This window comes from Balaenoptera physalus (genome assembly GCF_965194825.1).
Source record: "Balaenoptera physalus genome assembly, chromosome: 2".
Classification (NCBI taxonomy): domain Eukaryota; kingdom Metazoa; phylum Chordata; class Mammalia; order Artiodactyla; family Balaenopteridae; genus Balaenoptera; species Balaenoptera physalus.
The window spans coordinates 74,444,174-74,472,033 of NC_138883.1; the positions used below are offsets into that span (position 1 = coordinate 74,444,174).

Consider the following 27,860-nt stretch of genomic DNA (forward strand, 5'->3'; position numbering starts at 1 on the left):
GGAGGTAGAAAATACCACACATCTATAACACATGTATATAGACGTATACAAACACGCAAACAGACACAGAGACCCCATAGTCCCATTTCAAAATTTCAGCCATGAATTGGGTACAGTTATACAAAATCCACTCAACTGGGTTTCTGGCAGGTGGAACAAATCAGGGTCACCTGTTTAAGGGGATTTCCAAGGAAAAAAGAAACTGCAAATCCATCAGTTAATTACCATACTGAGCTCCTACATTGAGTGGAGGTGAGGCATTATTTATACAGAGTCTTGGAAGTGATTAAAGGCTAGTGAAAAGATGGGTGTACAAACAAATAATTACAATATAATGTGATGACAAAAGAATGTACCACACAAGAGAAAGGTGCTTCAGAGTTGGGACAGGAATGCTAGGGAAGGGTCCCAGATTGAGCTGAGTCTGGAAAGGTAAGTAGGCAGTCTCCAGGTGGGCATACAATAGAACAGCCAGCTAGAGGGAAGAGCATAGGCAAGACTTGGAGTCAAGAAAGAAATGACTCGTTGGAGAAAAGCAAGTACTTTTGTGTGGGTGAGGCCTAGGAGAGAGACGGGAGATAAGGCAGAAGAGGTGAGTACGAGCCAGATCGTAAAGGATTCTACATATCATGCAGAGAAGAGCAGACTTCATCCAAGGAACCACCGAAGGAGTTTGTGCAGAGGAGTAACATGATTAGTTTCACATTTGAGTGAAGAAGACCGTGACACTTGAAGCAGGGAGACGAGTCAGCAGGCTAAGCATTTTTCCAGGCCAAAGAGGTGGTGGCCCAAAATAAAAACGAAGTTACAAGGTGACAAAAACAAGAAAGGATTAGAAGTAGAATCAGCCGGCCGTGTCGACTGATCGACTACTAAGAGGGAGAAATCTAGTTGATCTACAAATCAAAATTAAAGAAGTTTCAAATGAAATATGTTTCTACTTAACTGTCTCCAGCATTTGTGTTGAGCAGTTACCAATGCTTTCTCTCTGTTTCTGCCTTCCACGTCCTCTCCAAATCCCTGAGATGCTGAGCAGGTCTTTGGTTGGAAGTCTTCCTCAAGGTGGTTACCCCAGGATGCTGGTCAAAAGCCCGCTCTGGAACAGAAGGGGAGTGGGACCCTGGGGAAGCCTTATATAAATGAGAATCACAGCACTTTGTTCATTCAGCAAACATTTATCAAGGGCCATGATGTGCTCGATACTGTTCTTGGCCCTGAGAATTGAGGCATGAGATAGCTGGAATTTTTTAGGCCTGGGCTGGAAAAGTAATGAGTAGGAACTAAAGGGGGCTCCCCCAGGTAGCACAGCATGCTGTGTCCTGTCTCCCCTGCTTTCCCTGTGTCTTCCGTTTTTCTCTTCTCCCCCACCCCAGCTCAGGAACCGTGTTTAGCTAATGCTGAAGAATTACTCAGCTCTTGGAAATTGCTGAGCTGGGTGTTTGGGCTTCTTGGCTGAACTAAGTACTGGATGGTGATTCAGCAGAAACTTCAGGTCCAACAACTGGCAGGGAGGGATCAGGATAAGAAGGAAGGGTAAGAGGAGCCAGGAAGGGAAGGGAAGGGGGTGGGGCAGCATGGGCAGGCGCTTAGCTGGAAGTGTCCGGGTCGAGCTGTGTGAATCAGGATGTCCAGAAGCTCCAGAGCGTCTGTGCACCCCTCCTCCGCTGCTTGTTTGTCCTTGGAGGAGAGAGGCCCTTCCAAAGGTTCAGCACATCTCTCCTTAGAGGGCCTTCTTAGATTTCTAAAACATTGCCAGTGCTTCAAGATGAAAAGGGCTGGAGAAGGGAAAACTTGCTGTAGTCTGGTAGGTAAGATCTGTTTCAGAGCCCCACTGTGCACCTTACAGGAGCTGGAATCAGGGCTTAGTTTATAGGGAAGAGCTGCTTTGACTTTGTTGTTGTTGTTGCTTTGTTCTGATGTTTTTGTCTTTCACCAGTCAAGTTATTTACTCATACAATAATGCCAGCCTTTGTTGTGGGTAGGCAGAGACTTGAGACTTTATAACTCGGCTCCTGATCCCATATGAAAAATGTCTTGGCCCTGGGTGAGCCCGGAAGGATTCTAGAGAGCTGGCTCTGTGTCTCTACTCCTACCTCAATTTCCTCCCAGGCTCTCTGAGGTCTATGAGGAGGAAAGATAGCTCAGGCTGGCCTGTGTGGGCAGAACTGGAACCTTATCCAAGTCTCAGGATTGTGTGCCTTAGAACTCAGATAGGGCTCCGGTGTTTTCTTTGCCTATCAGTGCCTTCTGGCAGCTGGCAATGGTTACCTCCTAGATCTGGAACCGGCTGAGGTTAGGCAGGCTAAGGGAAGCAGCGTTTCCACAATTAGAAACACGTGCCCAGTTCCTTCTAAGGAGCCGCCTCCAGCCTATCACAGAGCCAAGTGCTGCCACACCCGCCGTGGCAGGCGGCGAGCTCGCGCGCTGCTGGGCGCAGGCACCACCCTGAGGACTGGTCGGAGGGGCATCACCTCGCCCCTTTTGCTCCAGGTCCAGAGGGAGGGAGTCAGGGGGAGCTGGCCAGAGCATGGCAGAAGGCGGAGAAGTGCATGCCCCAGCAAAAGAGGAGACTAATAAACCAGCGCTTCTGGCTGGCCCATGACCCAGGTGAAATTTATAGCTGCTTCAGAGGGCTGGGGAACTCCATCCCGGAAAGGTGCTTATTTTGAAGCTCTGGAGGGGAACAGGGTGTTCTGATTTCTACCAAGTGGCGTCACTAGCTTCCCTTTCAGCAGCTATCTGCTTTAATACATTCCATCTTTCTTTTTTCTGTCCTGGCCTTCTCTCTCTATTATGCTCCTTTCAAGCTCGCTCTCTCTCACCCGTAATGGTGTGTATTGTTCCTCCTCTTCCTTCCTCCCCCGTGTTGTCTCTCATGCTCACTCTTTTCCTCTGTTCTTCACCATCTGTCTTTATGGACTTTGGCAAGTCTGGGCATTTTTACTGCCTGTTTTCTCTTATCTGAAAAGACAAAGAAAGCCCTGGTTCTGGAAATGCTAAAGGAAAACAAGCCTTTCCAAGCTGCCTCCAGTTCACTCCTAGGAATGAGCCAGCAATACCAAGAAATCCAAATGAAGTTCCTGGAGTTGGAGGGAAATCTGATGGTGACATTGATAAGGGACCAGAGGAGGGGACACAAGGCAGAAAAGCAAGTCTGCTTGTGGGAAATAATTTTCCAAAACCCTGGGGGCGATGAACACAACGCTCCTGGGTCCTGAGGGGCGGCCATCCTGGTCTTCCCCTTTTTCACACTGGCATCTTACTTCCTGCTGCCCAGAAAGCAATCTGGCCAGCATCTTCAGATGACAGACTCAGAGCCCCTAGTGGCACTGTCAGCAGTGACCATAGGTACCACTGACAGGAGCAAGGGAGAGAGAGGATGTGGGAATGGGAGAAGGGAAAGAAGGGTGATGTGCATATGGTACAAGAAAGGCTGGTGTAGTGGCAGAATAAGCAACTGGGAATTGGTGGGGATGGGGGAGCAGGGGGCCCAAGGGGGGCAGTCCTGTCTTTGGCACTAATAGCGGGGGTCTTCACTCACATATAAGATGAGGTTCTGGGTCTCTCTGACTGCCCGTGAGGCTGGAAATGTGCCTCTGGGTAGTAGGGTGCAGACCTCTCCCTCCAGTACCAAGAGCTGTCTGCAAATGAGCCCCAACCAGGTCATTCTAATCAGCACTGTTCTTATAACAATCAATCCAGCCTCCTGGGCTTCCCTGGTGGCGCAGTGGTTAAAAATCTGTCTGCCAATGCAGGGGACACGGGTTTGAGCCCTGGTCCGGGAAGATCCCACATGCCATGGAGCAACTAAGCCCACGAGCCACAACAACTGAGCCTGCATGCCACAACTACTGAAGCCCGTGCTCCTAGAGCCCATGCTCCGCAACAAGAAAAGCCACCACAATGAGAAGCCCGCACACCACAACAAAGAGTAGCCCCCGCTCGCTGCAACTAGAGAAAGCCCGTGCATAGCAACAAAGACCCAACACAACCAAAAATAAATAAATAAAAATCCAGCCCCCTATCCAAATGGCCCCTTCCTGACTTTCACCCGTCAGACCAGACCAGTGTGGTTCATGGAGCAGAAGCTGGCTTGGCGAAAAGAATGAGTTTGGTTTGGGGACCCATGTGGGAAAGTGTTCATTGGCCCTCTGATGAAGACACAAAATGACCCTTTGCCAGCCCAACTCAGCAAGAAGCCAAAGTCTTGTGTCCAGAAGCAAGGGAGGACCTGAAGACGGTCATCCAGTGGTCACTGAGGGATAGCCTGTGCTTTGTGAGCTTTCTCGGGGGAAGGAGAAGAAGCCATGATATGTACCCTGCCCCCAACTCTGCCTAGCATCACCGGTACTTGCCCTCCCTGCTTCATGGGGCTGTCCCACGATGTAAAAACCCTAATATTTACTCCCTAGGGAAGAACAATGGCTCCTGTGCACACTTGGTATTTTCTGACTAGATTTGTTCATCTATCCATCCTCTATTCAGTAAGCGTTAGCACCTACTGTGTGCCAGGCAGATACAGGACCTCAAGATCACCCTGGCCAGCAGAGTGTTGTTAATGGCTGTGTGCACTATTGGCTGCAGAAGAATAGGGAAGTTTCATTCTTCTCTGGGCCCGATGGGTAGAGCAGGCGCAGCAACAACAGCATTCCTTGCTTTCTGTAGGACATTCCGTCCTGCAGAAGGGGTGGTGCAACTTTCTTGTGGAGACCAAGGCACAGGGACAAGCTTGAACATCTGGGCTCCTGGTTCAGTGCCTCGGCCTTATGCTTACCAGCCCCATAGTCCCCTGATCCACCTTTGTGCCCACACTTTCAGACAGCTTGGGTTGAAGGACCCCAGAGCAGGTAATTTGTGGATGAGTATCCTCCTGAGAAAAAGGTTGAAACAGATGAGAAACTGAGGCAAAGGGTCAGGGATAGAGGAGGAAGCAAGAAGGGAGAAGCAATGCAACAGTGCAAGATAGGTCCTGATTTGTGATACGGCGTCTCCGAGACCCTCCAAACCGTCCCCTTTCCCATCCACTCTGCTTTGCTGCCAGTCGTCAGCATTATCCTGAGCAAGTCGTGGCCTCTTTTTGAGTTCTAGTTTCTTAGCGTATGAACAATAAAAATAACCACTTAACATTTTATACAGCAGCACACAGGTTACAGAGCATCCTCGTGGGATTGAAATGGACCACACTTCCATTTTACAGAGAGGGAAGGGAGGGTCAAAGAGTTTGACTGGTTTGTCCAGAGACATCCAGGAGGGCATCATGGCCATTGGGTTCTTCAAGTTCTAAGTTGTCTGATTCTTAGTCCGCCCAGGCTGCCAGGTTCCTCCGAGGGAGCCATCTCTGCCTCCATCCCTCCGATTTGCTCAACCCCACCTGCACCGTTACCACTTCACACCGTATACAAGCTGATCTGAGCTCTACTTGCTTGCTGTGCACTTGAAAAAGACACCAGAAACCCACGTGGTCCTCCACCCGCCAGGTGTTGCCGGGTAGAGGTGAGGGAAAGAGTGATAAAGTCACAGCCCTGGCTCTGTGAAGGTTGTAGGGACTTAAGACCAACCCCACAATCCCCTAATCCATCCTTAAAATTTTCTGAAGAAAGATTTATTTATTTATGCTAATGACTCACTGGTGTTCTGTTTCAAAATGGACTAGAGAGATTGATTTTCAATTGCCTCTTTTACCGATAGTCTTTAATGTATTAATTTAAGGTAAAATTTCCCCCCAAATGTTGTTCCTATTCTTCCCTTCCAATACTCGTAATCCTTGGAGCTCGTGTGCCTCACCTCTGCCACTCCGTGGGGTGAACTCCACCTGGGGAAGCCGCAGAGCGCTGGGCGTCATCCACGACAAGACTGCACACAGTGGGGCCACTCTTTACCGTCTGCCGGGAGGAATGATCTCAGACTCTGGATTCCTGAGTTTGTTCATCTCTTGGCTTTCCATCATGATATCTTTTTATGGCCTTTGATTGTAGCTTCTGGTCTGTAAAGTTAGGAGACCAACAAAACTCTGGGGGCAGAGAACAAAGGACTCGTGTCTGTGAACATTGCGGCACTCCACCTGCCTCGCAAGAGGTTTGTAACTCTTGGGCCTGTGGGTGTCTGTGCATCTGGGTTGCATACATGGGCCTGAAGTTGTATGGACTATGGAGGAGACAGGAGGGGAAGCTGGGATTAGATGAAGGAGGGGTATGGGGAGTCTTTTGCCCTGAATTTTTCTGAGAGGAAAAGCACAGCTTGAGTTACCGTAGGGCGTGCATGTTTACTACTGTATTGAGTTACGGAGGGGAGGAAGAGGAGGCAGTGACTCTCTAGCCATAGGATCTGGGTGTGTGGAAGAGCTGAGATGCTGTCATGTGGTGCATGTGATGTGGAAATTCGCCAACCAGGTCAGCACATTGGTGACCTCACTTTTGCTGCCCGCTCCTAGAGCTCCTCCCTCCTTCCCTCCACTTGGTGTCCTGCAAGGCCTGTGACACACACTCCTTTGGGGTCCCGGTGTGTGCTGCCTGGTTGCCTTTTTTTTTTTTTTTTAATAAATTTATTTTATTTATTTAGTTATTTTTGGCTGCGTTGGGTCTTCGTTGCCACGCGCAGGCTTTCTCTAGTTGCGGTGAGCAGGGGCTGCTCTTCGTTGTGTTGCGCAGACTTCTCATTGCGGTGGCTCCTCTTGTTGCGGAGCACGGGCTCTAGGCACACGGGCTTCAGTAGTTGCGGAATGTGGACTCAATAGTTGTGGCTCTCGGGCTCTAGAGCGCAGGCTCAGTAGTTGTGGCGCACGGGCTTAGTTGCTTCGCGGCATGTGGGATCTTCCCAGACCAGGGATCGAACCCGTGTTCCCTGCATTGGCAGGCAGATTCTCAACCACTGCGCCACCAGGGAAGTCCCTGCCTGGTTGCTTTTAAAAAGCTTTCCTCTTGAAGGGTATGCCCCCTGCTTTCTGGTCTTTCTGTGTGGTGTCTGGCCCTGTATTCGTTTCCTATTGCTGCTGTAACAAATTACCATAAACTTAATGGCTTAAAACTACACAAATTGGGACTTCCCCGGTGGCGCAGTGGTTAAGAATCTGCCTGCCAATGCAGGGGACACGGGTTCGATCCCTGGTCTGGGAAGATCCCACATGCCACGGAACAACTAAGCCTGTGAGCCACAACTACTGAGCTTGCACTCTAGAGCCCACGAGCCACAACTACTGAGACCGTGTGCCACAACTACTGAAGCCTGCACGCCTAGAGCCCATGCTCTGCAACAAGTGAAGCCACCACAATGAGAAGCCCGTGCACCACCACATCGAAGAGTAGCCCCAGCTCGCCACAACTAGAGAAAGCCCACGCTCAGCAACGAAGACCCAATGCAGCCAAAAATAAATAAATAAATAGATAAATTTATTTTTAAAAAAATTTAAAAACTACACAGATTTATCACCTTACAGTTCTGGAGGTCAGAAGTCCTAAACTCAAGGTGTCAACAAGGCTGTGTCCCTTCTGGAGGCTCTCCTTTGCTTGTTTCCTTGCCTTTCCCAGCTTCTAGAGGCCCTCTATATTCTTAGGCTCATGGCCCCTGTTTCCATCTTCAAAGCCAGCAGCATAGCATCTTCAAATCTCTCCCTCTCTCTCTCTCTCTTTTTTAATTGAAGTATAGTTAATTTACAATGTTGTGTTAGTTTCTGGCGTACAGCAAAGTGATTCAGTTATATGGATACTTTTTCTGATTCTTTTCCATTATAGTTTATTACAAGATATTGAAAAAAAAAGATATTGAATACAGTTCCCTGTGCTATACAGTAGGACCTTATTGTTTATTTTATATATAGTAGTATGTATATGTTAATCCCAAACTCCTAATTTATCCCTCTTCCTCCCCTTCCCCTGTGGTAACCATAAATTTGTTTTCTGTAAACATATGGAACGCTTCACGAATTTGCGTGTCATCCTTCCGCAGGGGCCATGTTAATCTTCTCTGTATCATTCCAATTTTAGTATATGTGCTGCTGAAGCGAGCACTCAAATCTTTCTCTCTTTCTGACTTCTGTTTTCCATCATCACATTTCCTTTGTAACTCTGACCTTCCTGTCTCCCTGCTATAAGGATTCTTGTGATGACATTGGGCCCACTCAGATAATCCAGGATAACCTCCCCACCTGAAGATCCTTAATCACATTTGTGAAATTCCTTTTGTAAGGTAACATTCACAGGATTAGGATGTTGACATCTTTGGGATGGCGATTGTTCTGCCTACCACAGGTCCCATGAGTTCTGGTGTCATTGTCTGGGGGAGAAGTGAAGGAGAGGCTTCGTGACTCCCCAGGGATCGGAGTCTGAGGATCAGAGCTGACCTGGGGTGAGGGGTACCCTCTCTTAGGGAGCAGGAGCTTACCCACCCTCTCCACGGTGGACACGTTCCAGGTCAGCCACAGGATCTGCACTGTCATGGCTCTGACAAGGACTCTGCATCTCTGCCAGTTCTGCAGCTTTTCCAGGGCAGGAAGCGTTGAGCCCACCTCTCCTGCTTGGCAGTTGCTAGGCCCTGGGCTCTGGGCAGGGTGCGAGATTTCTGAGTTCTGAGTCCCCTCCCCCTGCCTGCCTCATTTTTTTTGTCTCCCTCCCATTATGTTGACAATAAGCTTTTCAAACTGGGCAGATTAAGTAACCAACCCCTGACTTCAGCATCTTCTTGAAGTCTCATCTTCTTGATGAGATGAGACTTTTCACCCACCCCCCACCCCCACCCCCAGCTTTTTTTTAAAGCCAGGAAACAGAAAGAAAAAAGAGAGGAGAAAATGCCCAAGAAATACACAGAAAGCTGGTATTCCATGGGGCTGTACCACCCCCATGGCCAGATTATAATGGACAAGGACCAGAGTCTTATGCCTTCTTGTTTATTTTGTCCAGCTAGCCCCAAGTTATAAAATCCTCTGTATTGCTAGGGTCTTCCCCACCTACAAGAAGCATCTCTGATTTCCCTGGGCTGGGCTAGGGGCTCCTCACAGATGCCTGCCAGGTTCTATGAAGAGCTGTACTGTCACCATATTGCTTTGTGATCATCTTTTAGCTCATCCATCTCCCCTCTTACAGTGTCAACTTCCTGAGAACAGGAAGGGACTTGTGTCTTATTTATAACTCCCCGCACCAGAGTATCTAGCACTTGTAGGCTCTTCGTAGATGGTGGCTGGCTGGATGGATGGTTGGATGAAAACCCTCACATCTCAAGCTGCAGTGGCCACTGATCCCCATCTACATGTGGCTTCCCTGAGGTCACTGTATCTCAAGCATGCAGAACTCAAGATCAGGCTGGGAAGAGGGTGGGGACATAGCCCTCAGCAACAGAAGGGGCACTGGGTACAGACAGACAGAGACAGGACGCCTGAGCAGGGCAGGGGCTTGGCAAGTGTTGCCTTCACTCACTGACCTTTCCTCTCCGGATGGAGGCTCGGGTTTCAGCCTGCTGTGAGGGACGCTATCCTGTGGTACCAGGAGACTGAAAGTACCCTTTTCCCCTCGGTCACATGCTGTGATCACCCAACTGCAGGGCAAAGGGTCAGACAGGGCCTGCAGCCGTTGTCCAAGGAGATTAGTGTCACAGGCAGCCGGTCTCCTCCACCCTAGTCTCAGGATATCTGTTTTATGTCTGAAAGATCCCCGAAAAGGCTAAAGGTCAAAGATTAGTCAAGGGCTGGGTTCTTGTGTGTATAGGCTCAGGCAGGACAGAAGACACCCACAGTAAGTTAATTTGACAAATTGTCCCTTCCTCAAACATCTCGATTCCCCCAGGAACACTGTGGAGAAGTCTTTCTGGCTGCCTGGATAAGGTCCCTTTGTGTTTTCTATGCCAGCACACGGGAAGGTGACCACATTCCTCCTCCCCTCCCTTGCCCTCTCCTCCCCTTGGTGAGGATGGTTTTCTTCTCTGCGTGATGAGATCATGATCTGGGTCCTTATTCTGTAATCCTTACCTATCCTCGAGCCACAAGGGTGTTGTTTCCTAATCTTCCTTTCATAGATCAGTCTCCTTTATCCTTTAGTCATTATTGTTTGTATCTGTTTGAACTTCTGGGTCCCAGGGGCCTGGCCTTGTACCCAGAGGCCCTGGGGAGAAGTTGAGATTACAGGCCCAGTTGCTTGGAGTGATTTAGGTTGAACTGTTACCAGGCATGTGATCCTGAAATCCTTATTGAATTGAGCAAGATAGGGGCTTCCCTGGTGGTGCAGTGGTTGAGAATCTGCCTGCCGATGCAGGGGACACGGGTTCGAGCCCTGGTCTGGGAGGATCCCACATGCCACGGAGCAACTAGGCCCGTGAGCCACAACTACTGAGCCTGCGCGTCTGGAGCCTGTGCTCCGCAACAAGAGAGGCCGCGATAGTGAGAGGCCCGCGCACGGCGATGAAGAGTGCCCCCGCTTGCCGCAACTAGAGAAAGCCCTCGCACAGAAACGAAGACCCAACACAGCCAAAAATAATTAATTAATTAATTAAAAATGAATATCTGCTTATAAAAAATATATATATATAAAAAATATGAAAAAGTCACAGTCCACCCTCCTAGTCTACAAGGAGACAGAGAAAAAGAAACAGATAATTGTAATACAAAGAAATAAGTGCCAACCTTATTAACAAAGTGGTCTGGGAGTAGAAAGGAGAGATGAACTTTGTTCCTTGCCTACAAAACGCAGCTGATACATCTTACCTGGCAGGCACCTTGTCAGGAATAAATAAAATAATAAAGACTCACGGATCAGGTGACATTTGAGCTGGATCTTGAAAGCTGAGGAGTTTGCCAGGTAGAAACAGCTCAGGGAGGAAGGTTACAGATGGATAATAATGTCAGGTCCTTACCCTGCAGAAATGTTCTCAGAATCAAGTAAGGTTGGAAAGTACTTGAAAAGTAAAAGCACAGTTTCCGGATAAGGTAATGATATAACTTGATCAGCTGTTCAAGTGAAGTCAGAGGCCTGATTAGAGGCTTGAGAAGAGAGGGAGTCTCGTGCTTTTACATGTATGACTTGTACCCTTGGAGGACTAGGGGGCGTCCTGGTCACTATTTCAGGGGAAAGGGAAGCAAGAGGATTTTAATTTTTTAAAAAATTTATTTATCTTATTTATTTATTTTTGGCTGCTTTGGGTCTTTGCTGTTGCGCGCCGGCTTTCTCTAGTTGTGGCGAGCGGGGGCTACTCTTCGATGCGGTGCGCGGGCTTCTCATTGCGGTGGCCTCTCCTGTTGCGGAGCACAGGCTCCGGTGCGCGGGCTTCAGTAGTTGTGGCACACAGGCCCAGCAATTGTGGCTCGCGGACTCTAGAGTGCAGGCTCAGTAGCTGTGGCGCATGGGCTTAGTTGCTCCGCAGCATGTGGGATCTTTCCAGACCAGGGCTCGAACCCGCATCCCTTGCATTAGCAGGCGGATTCTTAACCACTGCACCACCAGGGAAGCCAGAAGATTTTAATTTTTTTCCCACATTCTCAAGTACTTCATAACCACCGGGAAGTTGGGTTCCCACAGCCCCTGGTCTCCCATAAGTTGCTTAAGGAGTTTGGCAGTAAAACTGTCCTACAGCTCAGCCTCTAAGCTCTCCGCCAGCCCTTGGAGGTTCCACGTTGTTGGCGTCTCTGTGGGAGCCCTGTGACTCCAAGCCCTCCATGCCACCAAAGAAGATATAGGGATGGTGGCAAATAAGCACATGAAAACATGCTCAACAGCATTAGTCTCTAGGGAAATGCAAACCAAAACCTCAGTGAAATACCACTACACATCCTTTAGAATGGTCAAACTTTTTTTTGTTTAATATTCCATTTTATATGTGTACCACATCTTTTATTTATTTATTTATTTTATTTTGTCTGTACTGGGTCTTAGTTGTGGCCTGCAGGTTTCTTAGTTGCAGCATGCATGCGGGATCTAGTTCCCCGACCAGGGGTTGAACCTGGGCCCCCTGCATTGGGAGCGTGGAGTCTTACACACTGGACCACCAAGCAAGACCCTAGAATGGTCAGACTTTTGAAGCTGACAATACCAAATGCTGGCAAGGATGCAGAGCAACAGGACTGTGCATTGCTGGTGGGAATGCAAAATGATATAACCACTTTGGAAAACAGTTTGGCAATTTCCTATAAAGTCAAACACGTTCACCATATGACCCAGGATATTTACTCAAAAGAAATGAAAACTCCCCTCAAAGACCTCTATGATCCACTCAAAGACTTCTGTGCAAGTGTTTATAGCACCTTTATTTATAATAGCCCCAAACTGGGAGCCACCCAAATGTCTATCAGCCAGTGAATAGAAAACTAATACGTTCATATAATGGAGTACTACTTGACAATAAAAAGGAACTATTACTATACATAGCAACATGAATGGATCTCAGAAGTACCATGTTAAGTGAAATAAGCCAGACACAAAAGGCTAGATACTCTATGATTCCATTTATGTGACATTCTGGAAAAGGGACAGAAAGCAAATTGGTGGTTTCCAGAGGTAAGGGAAAGGGACTGACCTCAAAGGAGTACAATATACAAGAGAACTTTCTGGGGTGTTGGAAATGTTCTATATAGAGGGTGTGGCAGTGATTAAACAATACATTTGTCAAATCTCATCAAACTGTACACTTAGAAAAATGAATTTTACTAAATATAAATTATAACGTGATACACCTAAGTAACAAAGGATTCCCCTAAACCTTGTTGCCCTAAAATCAGGTTCAGGAAGATGACATCCAGGATCCTACCAGCTGTTCAGGGCTCCTCTTGAACATACAATATCTTGAAAACAGAGCCCACACTCATGCCCTGATGAGAGGCTTGATTTTTCCCCAAAGCCAGTGCCCACACTTCCATGCTCAACTTCTGGCTTCCAGCCCTGGGCAAGGGCATGTTCTGACCAAGCTCTAATATGTGGCACGTAATCCCCATTTGTAACCCAACCTACTATCCTGGCCAAAGTTTCTGGACACTGGGGCTGAGCTTGCGGCATTTTTGGCTCGCCCGTTACAGTCTCATCATCAGGAGCGAGGAGCGTTTCTACTTCTGTGCAGAGGGGTTCTGTAGCCTCCTTATGGCCCTGAGGGTATGTTTGGGGGTCTGTCATTTCAGTGCTTCTCACATGGGTCAACTGCTCCAGTGTGCGGTGGGCCACCCGGGTTCAAGACGTTTTCACAGCTGGGAAGCTCCTGGCCCTGGGCCTGATCATCGTCATGGGAGTTGTACAGATCTGCAAAGGTGGGTGTCGTCAGAACTTGCCACCCCTTGTGTGTACACACACACCCCACACTGTCTTTGGATGTGTACACACCCTGAGATGTCCCAGTCCTCTCCTTGAATGACTTTTCTTCTTCACTTGCTTGACAAAGGGGACGAGAAACCATTTTCTCCACGGTGGCCGGGAGCTGGGCACGCCGCCCTGGTGTGCAGAGTTCAGTCCTCCCATGCTGATCTCATGGCTCCAGCACAGGTAGATGAAGATTCCAGATTTCTGGAATACTATTGCCCTTTTGTCCCAGCTCCAGGGAAGCTCTTTGTATCTTATATTTTATCTTGTCCATATCTTAAAATGGGAGACAGAGGAGCTTTTTATACGTTTCAAAATTACTCACAATCTCTACAGGAGAGAGCTCTGCATTCCTGGGGCCCCTGCCAACATTCCCCATTGGATTTGGCCCTTTCCAAGCCCGAGCCTGTATTTGGTTTCCATGGGACCTGTGGCAGCACTAGACTCTGCCCAGTGTCACTGGCTCCTGGAGAAAGTCAGATGACAAACAGGGAGACCTCCCACCCACCCACAAGCTCTGGAGGCAGTGTGGGGTGCCTGGATTTTGACTCCAGGAAACATAATTAAGCTTCTGCTGCATAACATGCCTAATTATCTTCATCCGTTGGATTAAATTCTTTAGCAGGTTGTATTGTTTTTGGGAACTCAGACTTAAAGAAATCACTGGGCTGTCTTTTCAAAGATAAAGACAGCCCAGTTTTTATTGGGACCTCCTAATCTGGTCCCAGTGCTTTCTCCTGATCACTCTCATCTCGTTATTTCCTGTCCAAATCCTCGATTATGGATGAAGATGTAAAGTGTGGTCAGCTACTCAGTATCTTACTATGACCTTAATCAGCAGCCTTTCTTGAGGACCCACTGTGTGCAGGATATTGTGCTGAGGGCTGGGAAGGCCACTGAAAAGCTCCTCGCTGAAGAATCCCTGTCTTCAGGAGATCTAGTCCATGAAAGGGGAGACCAAACACACGCCTTAGGAAGAGACAGGAGGATATTGACAAAGAAAGCAGAACAAGCTTGAGCTAATAATAGCATCACGGAAGCTTATGTTTGAGGGTTTGTTGTTCTTGGTGCTTTCTCCATGAAAATGTACCAACTTAGGTATGAGGGAAGGTGATCAGGAGATTGCCAGTGACTCCAATCCTGCATCTCCAAATCCTGGCAAACCAGTTCCAATTTACCCTGCCCTGCCCAGTAACCTCCCCTGGCCTTTCTTTCCAAGGAACTCTGCCTTTTAAAAAAGGAACATTCAGAACTGTGCTTTGAACCTGAGCCGCCATTTGGACTCATCATTACCACGTCCTGGGGGGTCCTAGACCTCTACTTCTCTGCTACTTTTGGCCTCGCTTCTCCAACATGTGGCCTTCACTGGAGACCGGGGGCTGCCGAGTTCTGACGTGTCTCTCTGAGCAGCCTCCTGCCCCTGTGTCCACAGGACAGTACTTCTGGCTGGAGCCAAAGAACGCATTTGAGAATTTCCAGGAACCTGACATCGGCCTCATCGCGCTGGCTTTCCTTCAGGGCTCCTTTGCCTATGGAGGCTGGAACTTTCTAAATTACGTGACGGAGGAGCTTGTCGATCCCTACAAGTGAGTTGCAGTAGCCCAGCTCTCCCTCTTCCCCTTCAAAATCCATGGCACCTGCCACTGGAAAGAGGGAGCCACAGGTCCAGTGCCTACTTCTCCCCTCAGTCCCCTTCTGACCATGACCTGGTCTATCCTGAAGAACCAGTTCATTTCTCAGGAACTTAGACCATTTGTCACCCACCCTGCCAGGAGAAAAATGATCCAGTGACTATGCCAGAGCAGGTGAAAAGCTGAAAAAAATGGTGCTGAGATAACACCACTGCCTTAGAGAATGAAATGTGCCCTGAGAGGATTCCAGGCATCTTACTCATCTGTCTCATGACAGGCAGGTCTTTGTATCTTGAGGTGTGTGTTCGGGGAGGGGTGGGGAGTGCATGGTGGACATTCTGGTCAGGAAGAGATCAACAGGTATGGAACATATTCCCAACCTAAGCTGTTTCATTTCCTTTCGATTATCCTGCCCATATGGAGACAAAATCCACCCCCCAGGGAGAGGGAACATCACAGAAGGCTGCAAGGACAACTTCGTGCAGAAAGACAGAAGGCACTCCCTGGACCCCATGACGAGGCAGGTGGTCCCAGGTGCCAGGCCTTCCCCCTCTCACCTCCTCTCCCTCTACAGGAACCTTCCCAGAGCCATCTTCATCTCCATCCCACTGGTCACATTTGTGTATGTCTTTGCCAATGTCGCTTATGTCACTGCAATGTCCCCCCAGGAGCTGCTGGCATCAAACGCAGTCGCTGTGGTAAGAAATCAAACTCGGGGAGGGATAAATTAGGAGTATGGGATTAACAGATATGCACTACTATATATAAAATAGATAAACAATAAGGACCTACTGTATAGCACAGGGAACTATACTCAATATCTTGTAATAACCTATAATGGAAAAGAATCTGAAAAGGAAGGTATTTATATCTTTATATATATAGATTATATATAAATATATATATAGCTGAATCACTTTGCTGTACACCTGAAACACTGTAAATCAACTATACTTCAATTTTAAAAAAGGAAAGAAAGAAATCAAACTCACATGCCCTCAAACTGGGAATGGTGATATAGACTTGCGGGCTTAGCCCCCGTCGCTTTCCCCTGATCCATGGCTTTGTGGGACTGGAAGTCTTCTCAGGTCCTCAGGGCAGAAGCCACGTCTTCAGGTGCCCAGGAGCAATCGGATGGCCAGGATGTGATGGGCAGCTACAACGGCAGAACTGAGTCATTGTCACAGACTGTATGGCCTACAAAACGGAAATATTTACTATCTGACTCTACAGAAAAAAGTTTGCTAACTCCTGATCTAGGGCACTTTAAACTTTTGTTTATTTATTTATTTAGGCTGCGTTGGGTCTTCGCTGCTGCGCGCGAGCTTTCTCTAGTTCCGGGGAGCAGGGGCTACTCCTCGTTGTGGTGCGCGGGCTTCTCATTGTGGTGACTTCTCTTGTTGCGGAGCACAGGCTCTAGGCGCATGGGCTTCAGTAGTTACGGCGCATGGGCTCAGTCGTTGTGGCTCGCGGGCTTAGTTGCTCCACGGCATGTGGAATCTTCCCGGACCAGAGCTCAAACCCACGTCCCCTGCATTGGCAGGCGGATTCTTAACCACTGAGCCACCAGAGAAGTCCTTAGGGCACTTTAAACTTTAAATATGATGATTGTATAAAGGAGATGGGCTCCTCCTCAGAAAGACATAATCTTGCACAAGACTCGCAGTTTCTCTCTACCTCCATATCCTCACCTGGACAACTTGACTCCTTCCCTCATTAGGGAAAAGCATATGCAGTTTGTGCTCTTTGGGGAGAGATCTTACAAGTCCAAGGCATTGGGGTCCTTGATATCCGGGAAAGACCTGGGAGCCATGCAATTCCCTCATGTGGCTTCACCTGGGCCACGGCCCCACCCTGCCACTGTCATCATGGGTCTAATATCTGAAGACCATAAAAAAAGAGGCCCTCCACTGTCCCATGGCAGCCTGTTCACATGACCACTAACCCTCCCCAGCAAGACAGCTCTTATACACGACCCCTTCCTCATCATGTGCTATAAATTATATATAAATATAAATGTGCTATAAATCAAGTATGTACTTGGCTCAGAGAATGTAGAAAAGGCTGATTCCCCAACATTTTATATCCTTTCTTTTTTTTAAATAAATTTATTTATTTATTTATTTATTTTTGGCTGCGTTGGCTCTTCGTTGCTGCGCGCGGGCTTTTCTCTAGTTGCAGTGAGCGGGGGCTACTCTTTGTTGCAGTGCGCAGGCTTCTCATTGCAGTGGCTTCTCTTGTTGTGGAACATGGCCTCTAGGCGTGCGGGCTTCAGTAGTTGTGGCTCGTGGGTTCTAGAGCGCAGGCTCAGTAGTTGTGGCACACGGGCTTAGTTGCTCCACAGCATGTGGGATCTTCCCGGACCAGGGATCGAACCCGTGTCCCCTGCATTGGCAGGTGGATTCCTAATCACTGCTCCACCGGGGAAGTCCCTATATCCTTTCGATACATGAAGACTGGTCTATAGCTTCACCACCTTTTCTTTCTTGGCCTACGTAGTGGTTTGTTCTTATCACTCCCCCCCCCACACACACAATATCTTCTGTTTCTATGAATTAGGATTTATCTCTATTTTACAGATGGAAAAACTGAGGCTCAAAGATTAAGAACTTTGCTCAAGGTCTCACAGCTCCTAAATGTTGGGCTAAGATTTGAAACCCAGCCTGAGTCGCTCTAGCGTAAAGTACACGAGGCCTGGACTCACACAGCTGGTTTCCGGTCCTGGCCCTCCACTTCCTGGGTGTGTGATCTTAGGCAAACTATTTAATTGCTTTGTGCCTCAATCTCATTATCCATAAAACAAGGATAGCAAATGTTAGTTGTTTATTGTTATTATCACCACCATACACAGTCTCATTCATTAGTTAATCAGTCCCAAACATTACTGAATCCCCAGTGTGTAGTCATCACCAAGGGAAGTAGGGGCGCAGGAGGGGCTGGGGCAGGGAAGCTGTGGTCCCTCCTCTCAAGGACTTTAGCCAGAGAGACTCAGCAGGGGTGGGTTTGGGAGGGAACATTCCCAGCAGTGACACGCAGGTGGGAGGCTGTGACCTCTCCTTTTATGCTCACTCCTTGTTTTCTCTCCCAGACTTTTGGAGAGAAGCTCCTAGGGGTCATGGCCTGGATCATGCCCATTTCCGTCGCCCTGTCCACATTTGGAGGAGTCAATGGGTCCCTCTTCACCTCCTCCCGGTGAGTGCCGTCCAGGCCCTTCCTGGGCCAGAGGCCACTCTGCTGTGCATATTGCTCTGTGTATATGTGGGGGGCTTGTCTCCGTCAGCGGGGGTCTGTATGGACGGCTGGGTGGTGACCTTGCAGGGGGTGATTGCTCACACGAGGGCGTGTGCGTGTGTCTGTGTGGACACGGAGGAGCCTGTGCTGCTCGTGTGGTGACGCACGACGTGTGTGGCTTTAGCTGCGGTGGCAGGAAGCGCCATCCCACCTCACGTCCAGAGGAGCAGAGGGCTGAGGAGTCCCCAGGCTGTGTGCTTGGCGACAGAACAGTGCCTTGCCTGCAGCCTCAGAGCCCCTTTCCCGCTTGCCTGGAAGCAGGCTGTGCTAGCTGGAAAGGAACCCCACTCTGAAAGGGGCCAGGAGGGACCCATGCCTGGGGCCTCTGGCTGGCCTCTCATGAAAGTTCTGGGCCCGGATTGCAGATGGAATGGGCTCATCTGCGTGCCCTGAGGGGGCAGGCTCCTCCCTGTTAAGCTGACAGGTGGCCGTAGGAGGCCCTGTGTGGCCACCCATGAGAGGCGGGTAGGAGTGTGAAGTGAGATGGGTGGGGAAGAACGGAAGGAAAGCATTTGTCCAAAGCCACGTCCCCTACCCCAAACACTCAGGAAAGCCCGAAGCATGAATGGGCCCAGGCGTCCCCAGCCCCTGCCTGCACACATCCGGACGTCTGCCCCCTTCTTAATGTCCCTTTCTGCTGTCTCCAGAATGGGCAGTTGAGGCTGGCAGATGCTGGATGATTTCCATTGATGTAGTCCAAAGGGTCCTCCCAGCGTTCTTAGAAAGCCCCCCTCCTCCAAGGGCACAGTCCTACTCGAAAGATACAGCAAAAGCAGTGAGCCCCTGAATTCAGCTGCTTCCAAAGCCAACGTCACGTCAGGGAGGAGTTCCTGTGAAATGACAAGGGAGTGTCATGTTTTCAGGACCCAGGGCAAGAAAGAGGGAGTGTGGGCATCCCCCGTACCCCAGGACCCTCCGACACTCACCCACGGCAACCTCGTGTGCGTGTTACACAGGAGCAGTGACCACCTGGAGGCCCCAGCCGAGGGCAAGCGGTGGAAGAGCAGTGACCCATGAGGCTCTCTGGGATCTATTGAAGGAGAGTGACTGGCTCCAGTCGCTTTAGAGTGGGGTTTGTCCCTCGGGTAGGCCGAGCAGCGGTCTGCGTGCATGTGGTCCAGCTATGTGTGCATGCGAGAGGCAGCGGCCCGATGCGCTCGGCCTCGGATTCAGAGGCACAGCTCACCCGGCAGGCCTCCTCAACTCATCTTTCCAGTTCCTTCCATCCTTCCTTCCTTCCTCCCTCCCTCCCTCCTTCCTTCCTTCCTTCATCCCTCCCTCCCTCCCTTCCTTCCTTGCTCCCTCCTTCCCTCCTTCCTTCCTTGCTCCCTCCTTCCCTCCTTCCTTCCTTCCTTCCTCCCTCCCTCCCTCCTTCCTTCCTTCCTTCATCCCTCCATCCCTCCCTTCCTTCCTTGCTCCCTCCTTCCCTCCTTCCTTCCTTCCTTCCTCCCTCCCTCCCTTCCTCCCTCCCACCCTCCCTCCATCCCTCCCTCTTTCCTTCCTCTCTTCCTCCCTTCCTCCCTTCCTGCCTCCTTCCCTCCTTCTCTCTCTTACTCTTTTGTGTTTGGGGGTATGGAGAGGATGATCCTTCCTGAGGAGTAGGAGCGTGTGTGCGTGTGTGTCATGCTTAATGTCATGTCTCCTCTGTGGTCGGCTAGCTGGGCAAGGATTGTCTCTTGTGAACTTGACTTGCCAATGCTGTTGGACCTGCCAACTCCACTTGGTCCTGGCTGCATGTGGAGGAGGGATGGGAACTTGGGACTCTGGTTATGTGCATGGTGAGGCCCACAGAGCACCTGGGGCTCCATTGGGTGCATGAGGCTGCACTGCAGAGGGGCAATGTCATGTGGCTGCATGAAACTAGTGACAAAGGACAAGGTAGTTGATGATGGCAACTGGTGGTGTACATATGGGTACTTGGGACCATAATCGACTCCCATGCTTCTGAGGAGCCACAGCTGTTGGCTCCACTCTCCCCCATACACAAATCACAAAGTGACAGTTCCCTCAGACCACCCAGTGTGCTGATTCTGTTCCTTTCTGTCTGTGACCATCCCCTTCCTCTCAACGCTTCACACCATCCCCTTCCTCTCAACGCTTAGGTGCTCCTTTCCCTACAAAATCCTAGAAAAAAAGGAAAAGTGGCCTAATTTCCAATGAAAAGTGGCCTAATTTCCTAACAGCCTACAGTATTCTCTTTTTTTTCTTGGGAGAGGAAAGAAGAAGAAGGCTGCTCTTTATGTTAAAATTTCTCTTTTTAAAAATAATTTGTAAACATCAGTATCCTGGTCGTGATATTGTCGTATAGTTTTGCAATATGTTACCAATGGGAGAACTGGGTGAAGGATACATGGGTCGCTCTGCATTATTTCTTACAACTGCATGTGAATCTATGATTATCTCAAAATAAAATTTTAATTTTTTTAACTTAAAAAATAATTTTTGGGGAATTCCCTGGCAGGCCAGTGGTTAGGACTCCCTGCTTTTCACTGCTGAGGGCCCGGGTTCGATCCCTGGTTGGGGAACTAAGATGCTACAAGCCGCCACGTGGTGCAGCCAAAAAAAAAAAAAAAATTTATTCTAATTATAAGTTTCCTGTCTATTTAAAAATTTTTTTAATTTATAAAATCTAAGAAAGAAAATTTAAGTTACTAATAATTCTACCACCCAGAGGTAATTGGTTGATATTTTAATGTTTTTACATGTCTGTAAATAATATCTTAGTTAATAGGAATCATACTGTATGGAATCGTACAGTTTTCTATCTTGCTTTTTTCATTTAATGTTATATTGTGAGCATATTCTCACACAATCAATCTTTTTTTTCAAAAACATTATGTCTGCATAATATTCCATTTTATAGGTATACCATAATTTATGTAATCATCTACTTTATGTCATTTAGGGTATTTCCAATCTTTTTTATCATCACAATATCTTTGTATGTACACCTTTCACTAACTCTATTCATTTCTTCAGGATTTTTGGGGAGAATAGAATAAGTAGCTTACGGCTATAAATGTTCAGGTATAATTTACATACAATAAAATACACAGATCGTAAGTGTTCAGGTTGATGAGTTTTGACGATTGTAGACAACCATGTAACTACCACTCAAAACAAGATATAGAACATTTCCACATATCCCCCAAGTTCTCACGTGTCCCTTCCTGGTCTACCACTCATTCCCCACCCCACAAAGGCAGCTACTTCCTGAGTAGGATAGGCATGTTTTTAAGGCTTTCCACGTACAGTTTAGTCCCCATGTCTCAAAGAACCTATATCCCTTGAGGAGGAAGGAGGCACATTTTTAAAGGGATTAAGGCTTTAGGCAAAGGAGAGAGGCTACTCCTACAGCGCTCCAGGTTTTGTGAGAGACCCACAGAGTGACAGCACAGTCATCAGTAACCCCAAGCCACCCAGACCACACTCAGGGTCTCCACACTCCAGAATCCATCCACTTATCCACTGACTGCCTCTGGTTTGCCTGCACCTGCCTTGTGAACGTGGGTCATTTGACTAGTGGGCTGGAAGGTGTGCACGAGAAGGCAGGTACCTGGCTGGAGGGGGGATGCTCCTGTGTGGGCAGAGGTGGGCATGGATGAGGGAGCCGGACTAGGGAGGAAGCATCTTTGGATGGTCCATGGGCCATCGCAGGCTGACCTGCTTTTCTCTCTGCCAGGCTGTTCTTTGCTGGAGCCAGGGAGGGCCACCTTCCCAGTGTGTTGGCCATGATCCACGTGAAGCGCTGCACCCCAATCCCAGCCTTGCTTTTCACAGTAAGGTTCCCTCCCTCTGCCAGCCCTACACACACCCTCCCTCTTTGTGCTGCTTTGAGCTGAGAGTTTACAGTTCCCACACACACCCCTGTCACCCTTGTGCTCCTAGGTTTCTCTGGGCCTTAAGTAATCTGGCAAATGGTATACATGGGCCTGATTAACATCAAGAGATATAGCAAGGAAAGACCCTGAGTCCTGAAATACCTTAAGGTTCATTCTCCTGAAATACCTTAAGGTTCCCAGGCTGGCTCATTCCATTCTCCCATACTTTTGGGTCAGACTGAAGTGGCTGCTTCAAGATTCTACAACCTCACAAAGAAACTTCTTTCTTGGCTCCCCCTGCACCTGTTACCCCCAGGGTAGCAGCTTTGGGCCTCTGCTCCTGGCTGATCACTGCACACTCCCACCCTTCCCCATCAACCTTCCTGCTCCAGGAGGCTCTGCCAGTCTCTTGGGAAACATCACTGAAACAAATTTGGTCTCAGGGTACACCAAATAAGAAAAATCATAAAGGAAGACTGGTAAACTGGTAAACTGAAAATGCAGAAAGGGAAACTCGGGATGGGAGGGATAAATGGTAAATGGTGGTAAATGGAGGTGGAATTACCCCGGAGTAGAAGCATTTAGAGAGAGCAAACAGAAGGAGCAAAGACTTGTTCCTGATGAGTCTTTGGGGTTATTTTTTTTTCTTTCTGGATCCTGACTAAAATATCAAAAATGACTTTGGTTCACCAGAGAAGCAGTTAGACCAGGGTAGTAGAGCTCTCAGGAGTGAAGGGCATTCACAGTACAACATTACGGGGAATTTCAGAATGTTCAGATATAGGAAGAAGGTCATCCTGGTTGGTTAGTGGTGAAAGGCAACTGGAGAAGACTCAATGCTCCCAGTGAGCCACAAACTTTTTTTCAGTTTAAGCCAATGGTGCAGGCCTATGACTGCAAGGGAAGTACAGTAAGAATCTAGCTTTTTCATCCCTTAAAATCTTCCCGATTATTTCCACCATCAGATCTTACAGGAGAACCGAGCCTTCTGTTGGCCTGAAACAAATTAGCAGAGGGAAAGAACATGGTTCCGAGAGAGCCACTGAGATGATTTTGAAGTTAGAGAGTGAATTCTATCAAGAAAATGTCACAGGGATGTTATGAGGGTTACATGAGTTAATATTTGTAGAATGCTAAAGAAAGAACCTGACACTTAAGAAGTGCTATATAACTGTTTATGATTTAAAAAAAAAGAAAGAAAGAAAGAAAAAAAAAGAAAAGGAAGGAAGAAAAATAAATTAGATGACTCAACCAGGAAAAGAGGACGAGGGCAAGAATAAAGCCTTAATCTGCAGTTAACAACCTTCCCTAAGGGATTAAAAAAAACAAACTTAGCTTGAGCTTCAACCAAGGAAGAAATATAAATGAGACCAGGGTGGCACAGAGCCGGCTGCCACCAGTGTGGCCAGGCCCGTTGTTTACAGCCAGTATCTGTTCTGATTGGTTACTGCCCATGCCGTACCTGCTGTATCTGTGGTTAAGTGTTTTGATTACCACCCATGTGGTGAGAAAGAACTTCCTGGTGATGAAGGTGTCAGCAATGACCTGGGTTTCTAGGAGAGGTTGTAAAGTCTCCATTTTGAGAGATCCGCTATAAAATGGCATCGTGTGCCTAGAGGCAGGGGAACAGCCCCAACCAGTCTCCTAATGCCTTTCTGATCACCGATGAGCTTCTCCCACTCCCCCCCAGTGCATCTCCACCCTGCTGATGCTTGTCACCAGCGACATGTACACACTCATCAACTATGTGGGCTTCATCAACTACTTCTTCTACGGCGTCACAATTGCTGGACAGATAGTTCTTCGGTGGAAGAAGCCAGACATCCCCCGCCCCATCAAGGTGCGAGAACCTCCCTTTGGGGCCCCTCCCCCTCGTCCACTGGTTCTAGCTGAGCTCAGATTTTTACACCACCTTGTCCTCGCTGCTGACCGCAGCTCATCATCTCCATGAGTGTGGGAAACCCTCTGGGAAGCAAAGGCCATGTGTGAATGGGGCAGCTATTTCCATTCTCCACTGGGGACAGGACCAGAGCAAACTGCAGCTGGAGGAATAGGTTAGATGAAGTGACACTTCCATCCTGTCATTCCTTTGTTTCCTATGGCTCTTAGTCTTTAAAAAGTCAGCTGATTTTTCCTCGACCTTCTAACCTGACCAGTCTCCTACTCGTCCCTCCGGGTAGCTGGGTTCACTCGTGCAATCTCTCCATCTCATCCCGGAATGAGTTTCCTTCTCCCATCTGCCTCTCCAAATTTTAACCATTTTCCACACTCAAGGACCTCTCTTCCTTGAAGCTTCCCAGTCCACTCCGGCCTTCCGTGATCCTCCCTTTTTAAAAGTACTATGGCCCTGCACGTAGTAGGGTGCCTGGTGAACCTCTCGATTGTACAAGGAATAAATTTGTGATAGGAACAGATGGGAGTGCTCAGAACAACATATGCCAGAGTGCTATGGGTTCTCCTGCAAATTAGAAGACTAGGGTATATCCCTGAGCTATCTGAACAATCCTATTCTGGAAACACAGACTAGATGCTTCTAGAAGATTCTGCCAGCTGAGGAATCGAGGGCTCTCGAAATCTCTCTGCCACTTTCCTACCACTCTTAGAAAGCCTGCTAGAGAGAACAGGAAGTAGAATAACCCCATCTCCCTACCATACGCATCCCTCTAAGAGGAGAGGAGAAAGGCAGCTGAGTCTAGAGTCTTGAAGACTCTACAGGGGACTCCCACCTGCGGTCAGAAGAGCGGGTGGAGCCCACAGAGTTTGCTTCTTCCTGAAGTAAATAAGGCCCCGGACTGCCTTATGCCACACTAGGATTCCTGATTTCTCTCATCTTGGCAGAAACTGCTTGAAACAAATTGGGACTGTCCCTGGTGAGAGGGAGGGACATTTGCCACATCCTGCCAGCTGGGGGAGGGGAGCCTGACTGACAGGTCATCTCCTTCTTGCCCCTCATTCATTTCTCCTGCTCTCCTTCTCCCGAGGACCTCAGCAAACATATATCAATGTACCAGCAAGCTCATCAACCTACATGGGCTCCTCTGGCTGCTACAGGCACACAGCTGGATGATGAGGCCTTGTTTGATCCCACCTCGGAGGACAATGAGGATTGTCCCCTCCCTAGGCCCCCCACTCCTCTAACTGTCCCACTGACCACGTTCGCCAACGTCTGTTGACACAGCACTTGCGCCATCAGGGCTCGGGGTGTGGGAGCCACAGAGCTGAGTGAAACCCAGCTTTGCCCTCAAAGCGCTTCCCTGTGGGTGAAGAAGGGGGAAGGTGCCCTGACGCTGGGGGCCATAGGATCCATACAGGTAACGGTGCCTCTGATCCACAGGTCAACCTGCTGTTCCCCATCATCTACTTGCTGTTCTGGGCCTTCCTGCTAGTCTTCAGCCTGTGGTCGGAGCCCGTGGTGTGTGGCACTGGCCTGGCCATCATGCTGACAGGGGTGCCTGTCTATTTCCTGGGTGTTTACTGGCAACACAAGCCCAGGTGTTTCAATAAGTTCATTGGTAAGTTGTTGAAGATTCTGAGTGGCTAGAGGGCCCCCTGGTCTGGAATAGAGTGGTCAGCAGTCTGGCTGGGGAACCCCACCAGGATCAGGAGGCTGGGCCATAGAGCACTGGAGAAAGGGTCAGGACAGGAAAGGGCAGGTGCCTCCCCAGAGACCTCTGAGGAGCGGAGAACAGCGGATATTTCTGCACAGACCTTAGGCCTGCCAGAGTGACCATCCTATAGCAGCCGCCCTGGGCTGGGTGGAGACCAGTGGACACCCTAGAATTGGTGGTCAGTGGGCATGGAGCCTTGATGAGAAGGAGCGGCCAGCAAACAGGCTGCCCAGAGACAGAGGAGGTGGGTGAGGCGCCCGTCTCCTGGAGAGCTGGGAAGGGCCCTGGTCTGGTTGGCCAGGTTGGTGGGACGCTCAGCACTGATCTGGTTTCTGTGTGGCCTCCTCCTGCAGAGTTGCTGACCCTGGTGAGCCAGAAGATGTGTATGGTTGTGTACCCCAAGGTGGAGGAGGACTCGGGGACAGAGGAGCTAAATGAGGACGTGGAGCAGTGGCGGCAGCCCATCTACCAGCCCGCTGCCCCCAAGGACAAGGCTGCAGAGGAGCCCTGAGGACCGCCCTCCCCTCTCAGCTGCTTCCCTCCGCCTTCATCCCCCTCTCTGCCCTCCTTCCCTGCCTGGGTCCCCCAAACACACACACACCCCTCTGCCTCTGTCAAGCAGGGGCAGGACCTGGGTGTGGGTGGTGAGAAACTACAGACAAAGATACTGACATTTGTACCCAAAGATCCAGCCTCCTCTCACCCCCAAGGCCTGTGTCTAAAGCAGTGGAGCTTCCAGGGGTGCCCTACACGGCCCTCCCTCCTGGGCCCACACCCTTAGTCGCCTCTTCAGGAACCTGAGTTCAGGACTGCCTTCCCTCCCCATTCCTGAGCCCGAGGGAGGCCTCAGCTCCAAGAGAAGTGGCAGCAACAGTGAGTCACTTGGGGACAGACTCGAGCAAATCTGTCACCATTAAAGGTCAGCTGAAGAGACCCAAATCCCCCTCCCTTCACCAGTGACCGAAGACATCAGAGGTGATGCTTCCCTCTGCCCCACCCCTCCCCATCCTCCCACCACCACCCCCCACCCCAGCCTAGGCCTTCTGTGCAGAGTGAGGTTCCTGTCAGGACAGCATCTCCCCACTGACCTAAGGACCAATGGGCAGGAGGACTGCCCCCTCCCCTAACCCCGGCCGGGCCTGTGGAACAGATTGGGAAAGGCTCAGATTGTAGAAACCCAGCCTTGCCCCTGCCTCCTCCCCCTAACTCAGTGCCAAAGCTCCCTGAAGCCAGAAAGCTGCTTATTTCCAATGTAGCGGACGTTTCTCTCCTAATGACAAAGCAGCTCCTCTCTTCCTCCCTCCCACCCCCATGGGAAGGAGCCCGCCACCCTGTTACCTCGGCAGTCATGCTCCAACACAGCCCCAGGCAGCCAGCACTGCCGGCACCCCCGTCTTGCCCTTCTCCTCCTCTCCAGACTTTGGCTCCTGGGGTGTGAAGTCTCCCCAAGCCCTTCATGCCTGAAAGTCGAGCCAAATCAGCCTTAAGTCACCTCCCATCCAAAAACTGGACCTAAAAATACTCCTTTATTTCCAGCCCTCCGGTCAGACCTGGCATGAAAAGCCTTCCAGGGAGGGAGGGCTGTTTCCCATCTCCCCAGAGGTACCCATCCCATCACCTCAGAGACTGTTTGAGGAGAAAGTGTATTCTGAAGGCCAGTTCCTCCCCCAACTCAGATAACCCCTCCCTCCTTTCTGCTCACACCACTGTCCTGTCTGGACAGCCTCCAGGACAGGATGAGAGGACAGTGGCAGAAGGTACCCACTTTGGAGGCTCTCGGAAAAGCCCGTTCTCTGTGGTTTGCAGACTTGTGGCCATCCTGTCCTGCAGGCAGAGGCTGCCATTCCCTGTGCTCCAAAGAAGGTGCTGGTGTTTGCCCTGCGCCCTTGCAGCCTCCTAGCCACACCTGTTGTGCTAAGGACCGGGATCCTTTTATCCCAAGCAGGAGTCCCCCCTCTTCCCCCAACTCCCCATCCTGTCTGCTGAAACTGGAAAACCTGGGGAGTCCTCCTGTCCTACTTGGGTCTCCCAGCTTCCCACCCGGCCTGCCTGAGCCTGCATTGGTAAGATGCAGGTTTGGTCCAAGTCGTGGTCCCTTCAGAGTGGACTCGAGACAGACTGGGGCTGGCCCCTGGAGGGTCAGGGGACCATCCTCTTGTTCCCTCTTCTCATTCCTCCAACCTCCTTCGATTATTGTTTTTTGTAAAGTGGATGCCTTACTTTTTTGGATAAATATTTTTGAAGCTGGCA

At 49.5% G+C, this 27,860-nt stretch overlaps 1 protein-coding gene across 2 annotated transcripts in view; it reads left to right on the forward strand.

The window, feature by feature from the left end:
- The window catches only part of SLC7A8 (solute carrier family 7 member 8), a 56,611-nt gene extending 28,751 nt beyond the window's left edge, over nucleotides 1–27,860 (forward strand). Inside the window, exons 1-9 of one of the 2 annotated variants that reach the window (XM_082450636.1) lie at nucleotides 202–1,804; nucleotides 13,085–13,210; nucleotides 14,692–14,845; nucleotides 15,465–15,588; nucleotides 17,979–18,082; nucleotides 21,864–21,960; nucleotides 23,693–23,842; nucleotides 25,337–25,514; nucleotides 25,964–27,860. In XM_082450636.1, the coding sequence (XP_082306762.1) occupies nucleotides 13,186–13,210; nucleotides 14,692–14,845; nucleotides 15,465–15,588; nucleotides 17,979–18,082; nucleotides 21,864–21,960; nucleotides 23,693–23,842; nucleotides 25,337–25,514; nucleotides 25,964–26,121 (990 nt within the window). In that variant the 5' untranslated portion in view covers nucleotides 202–1,804; nucleotides 13,085–13,185 and the 3' untranslated portion in view covers nucleotides 26,122–27,860. Of the gene's footprint in view, nucleotides 1–201; nucleotides 1,805–13,084; nucleotides 13,211–14,691; nucleotides 14,846–15,464; nucleotides 15,589–17,978; nucleotides 18,083–21,863; nucleotides 21,961–23,692; nucleotides 23,843–25,336; nucleotides 25,515–25,963 lie in introns of those variants that run through there. The other variant, XM_082450635.1, reaches the window with a different exon arrangement.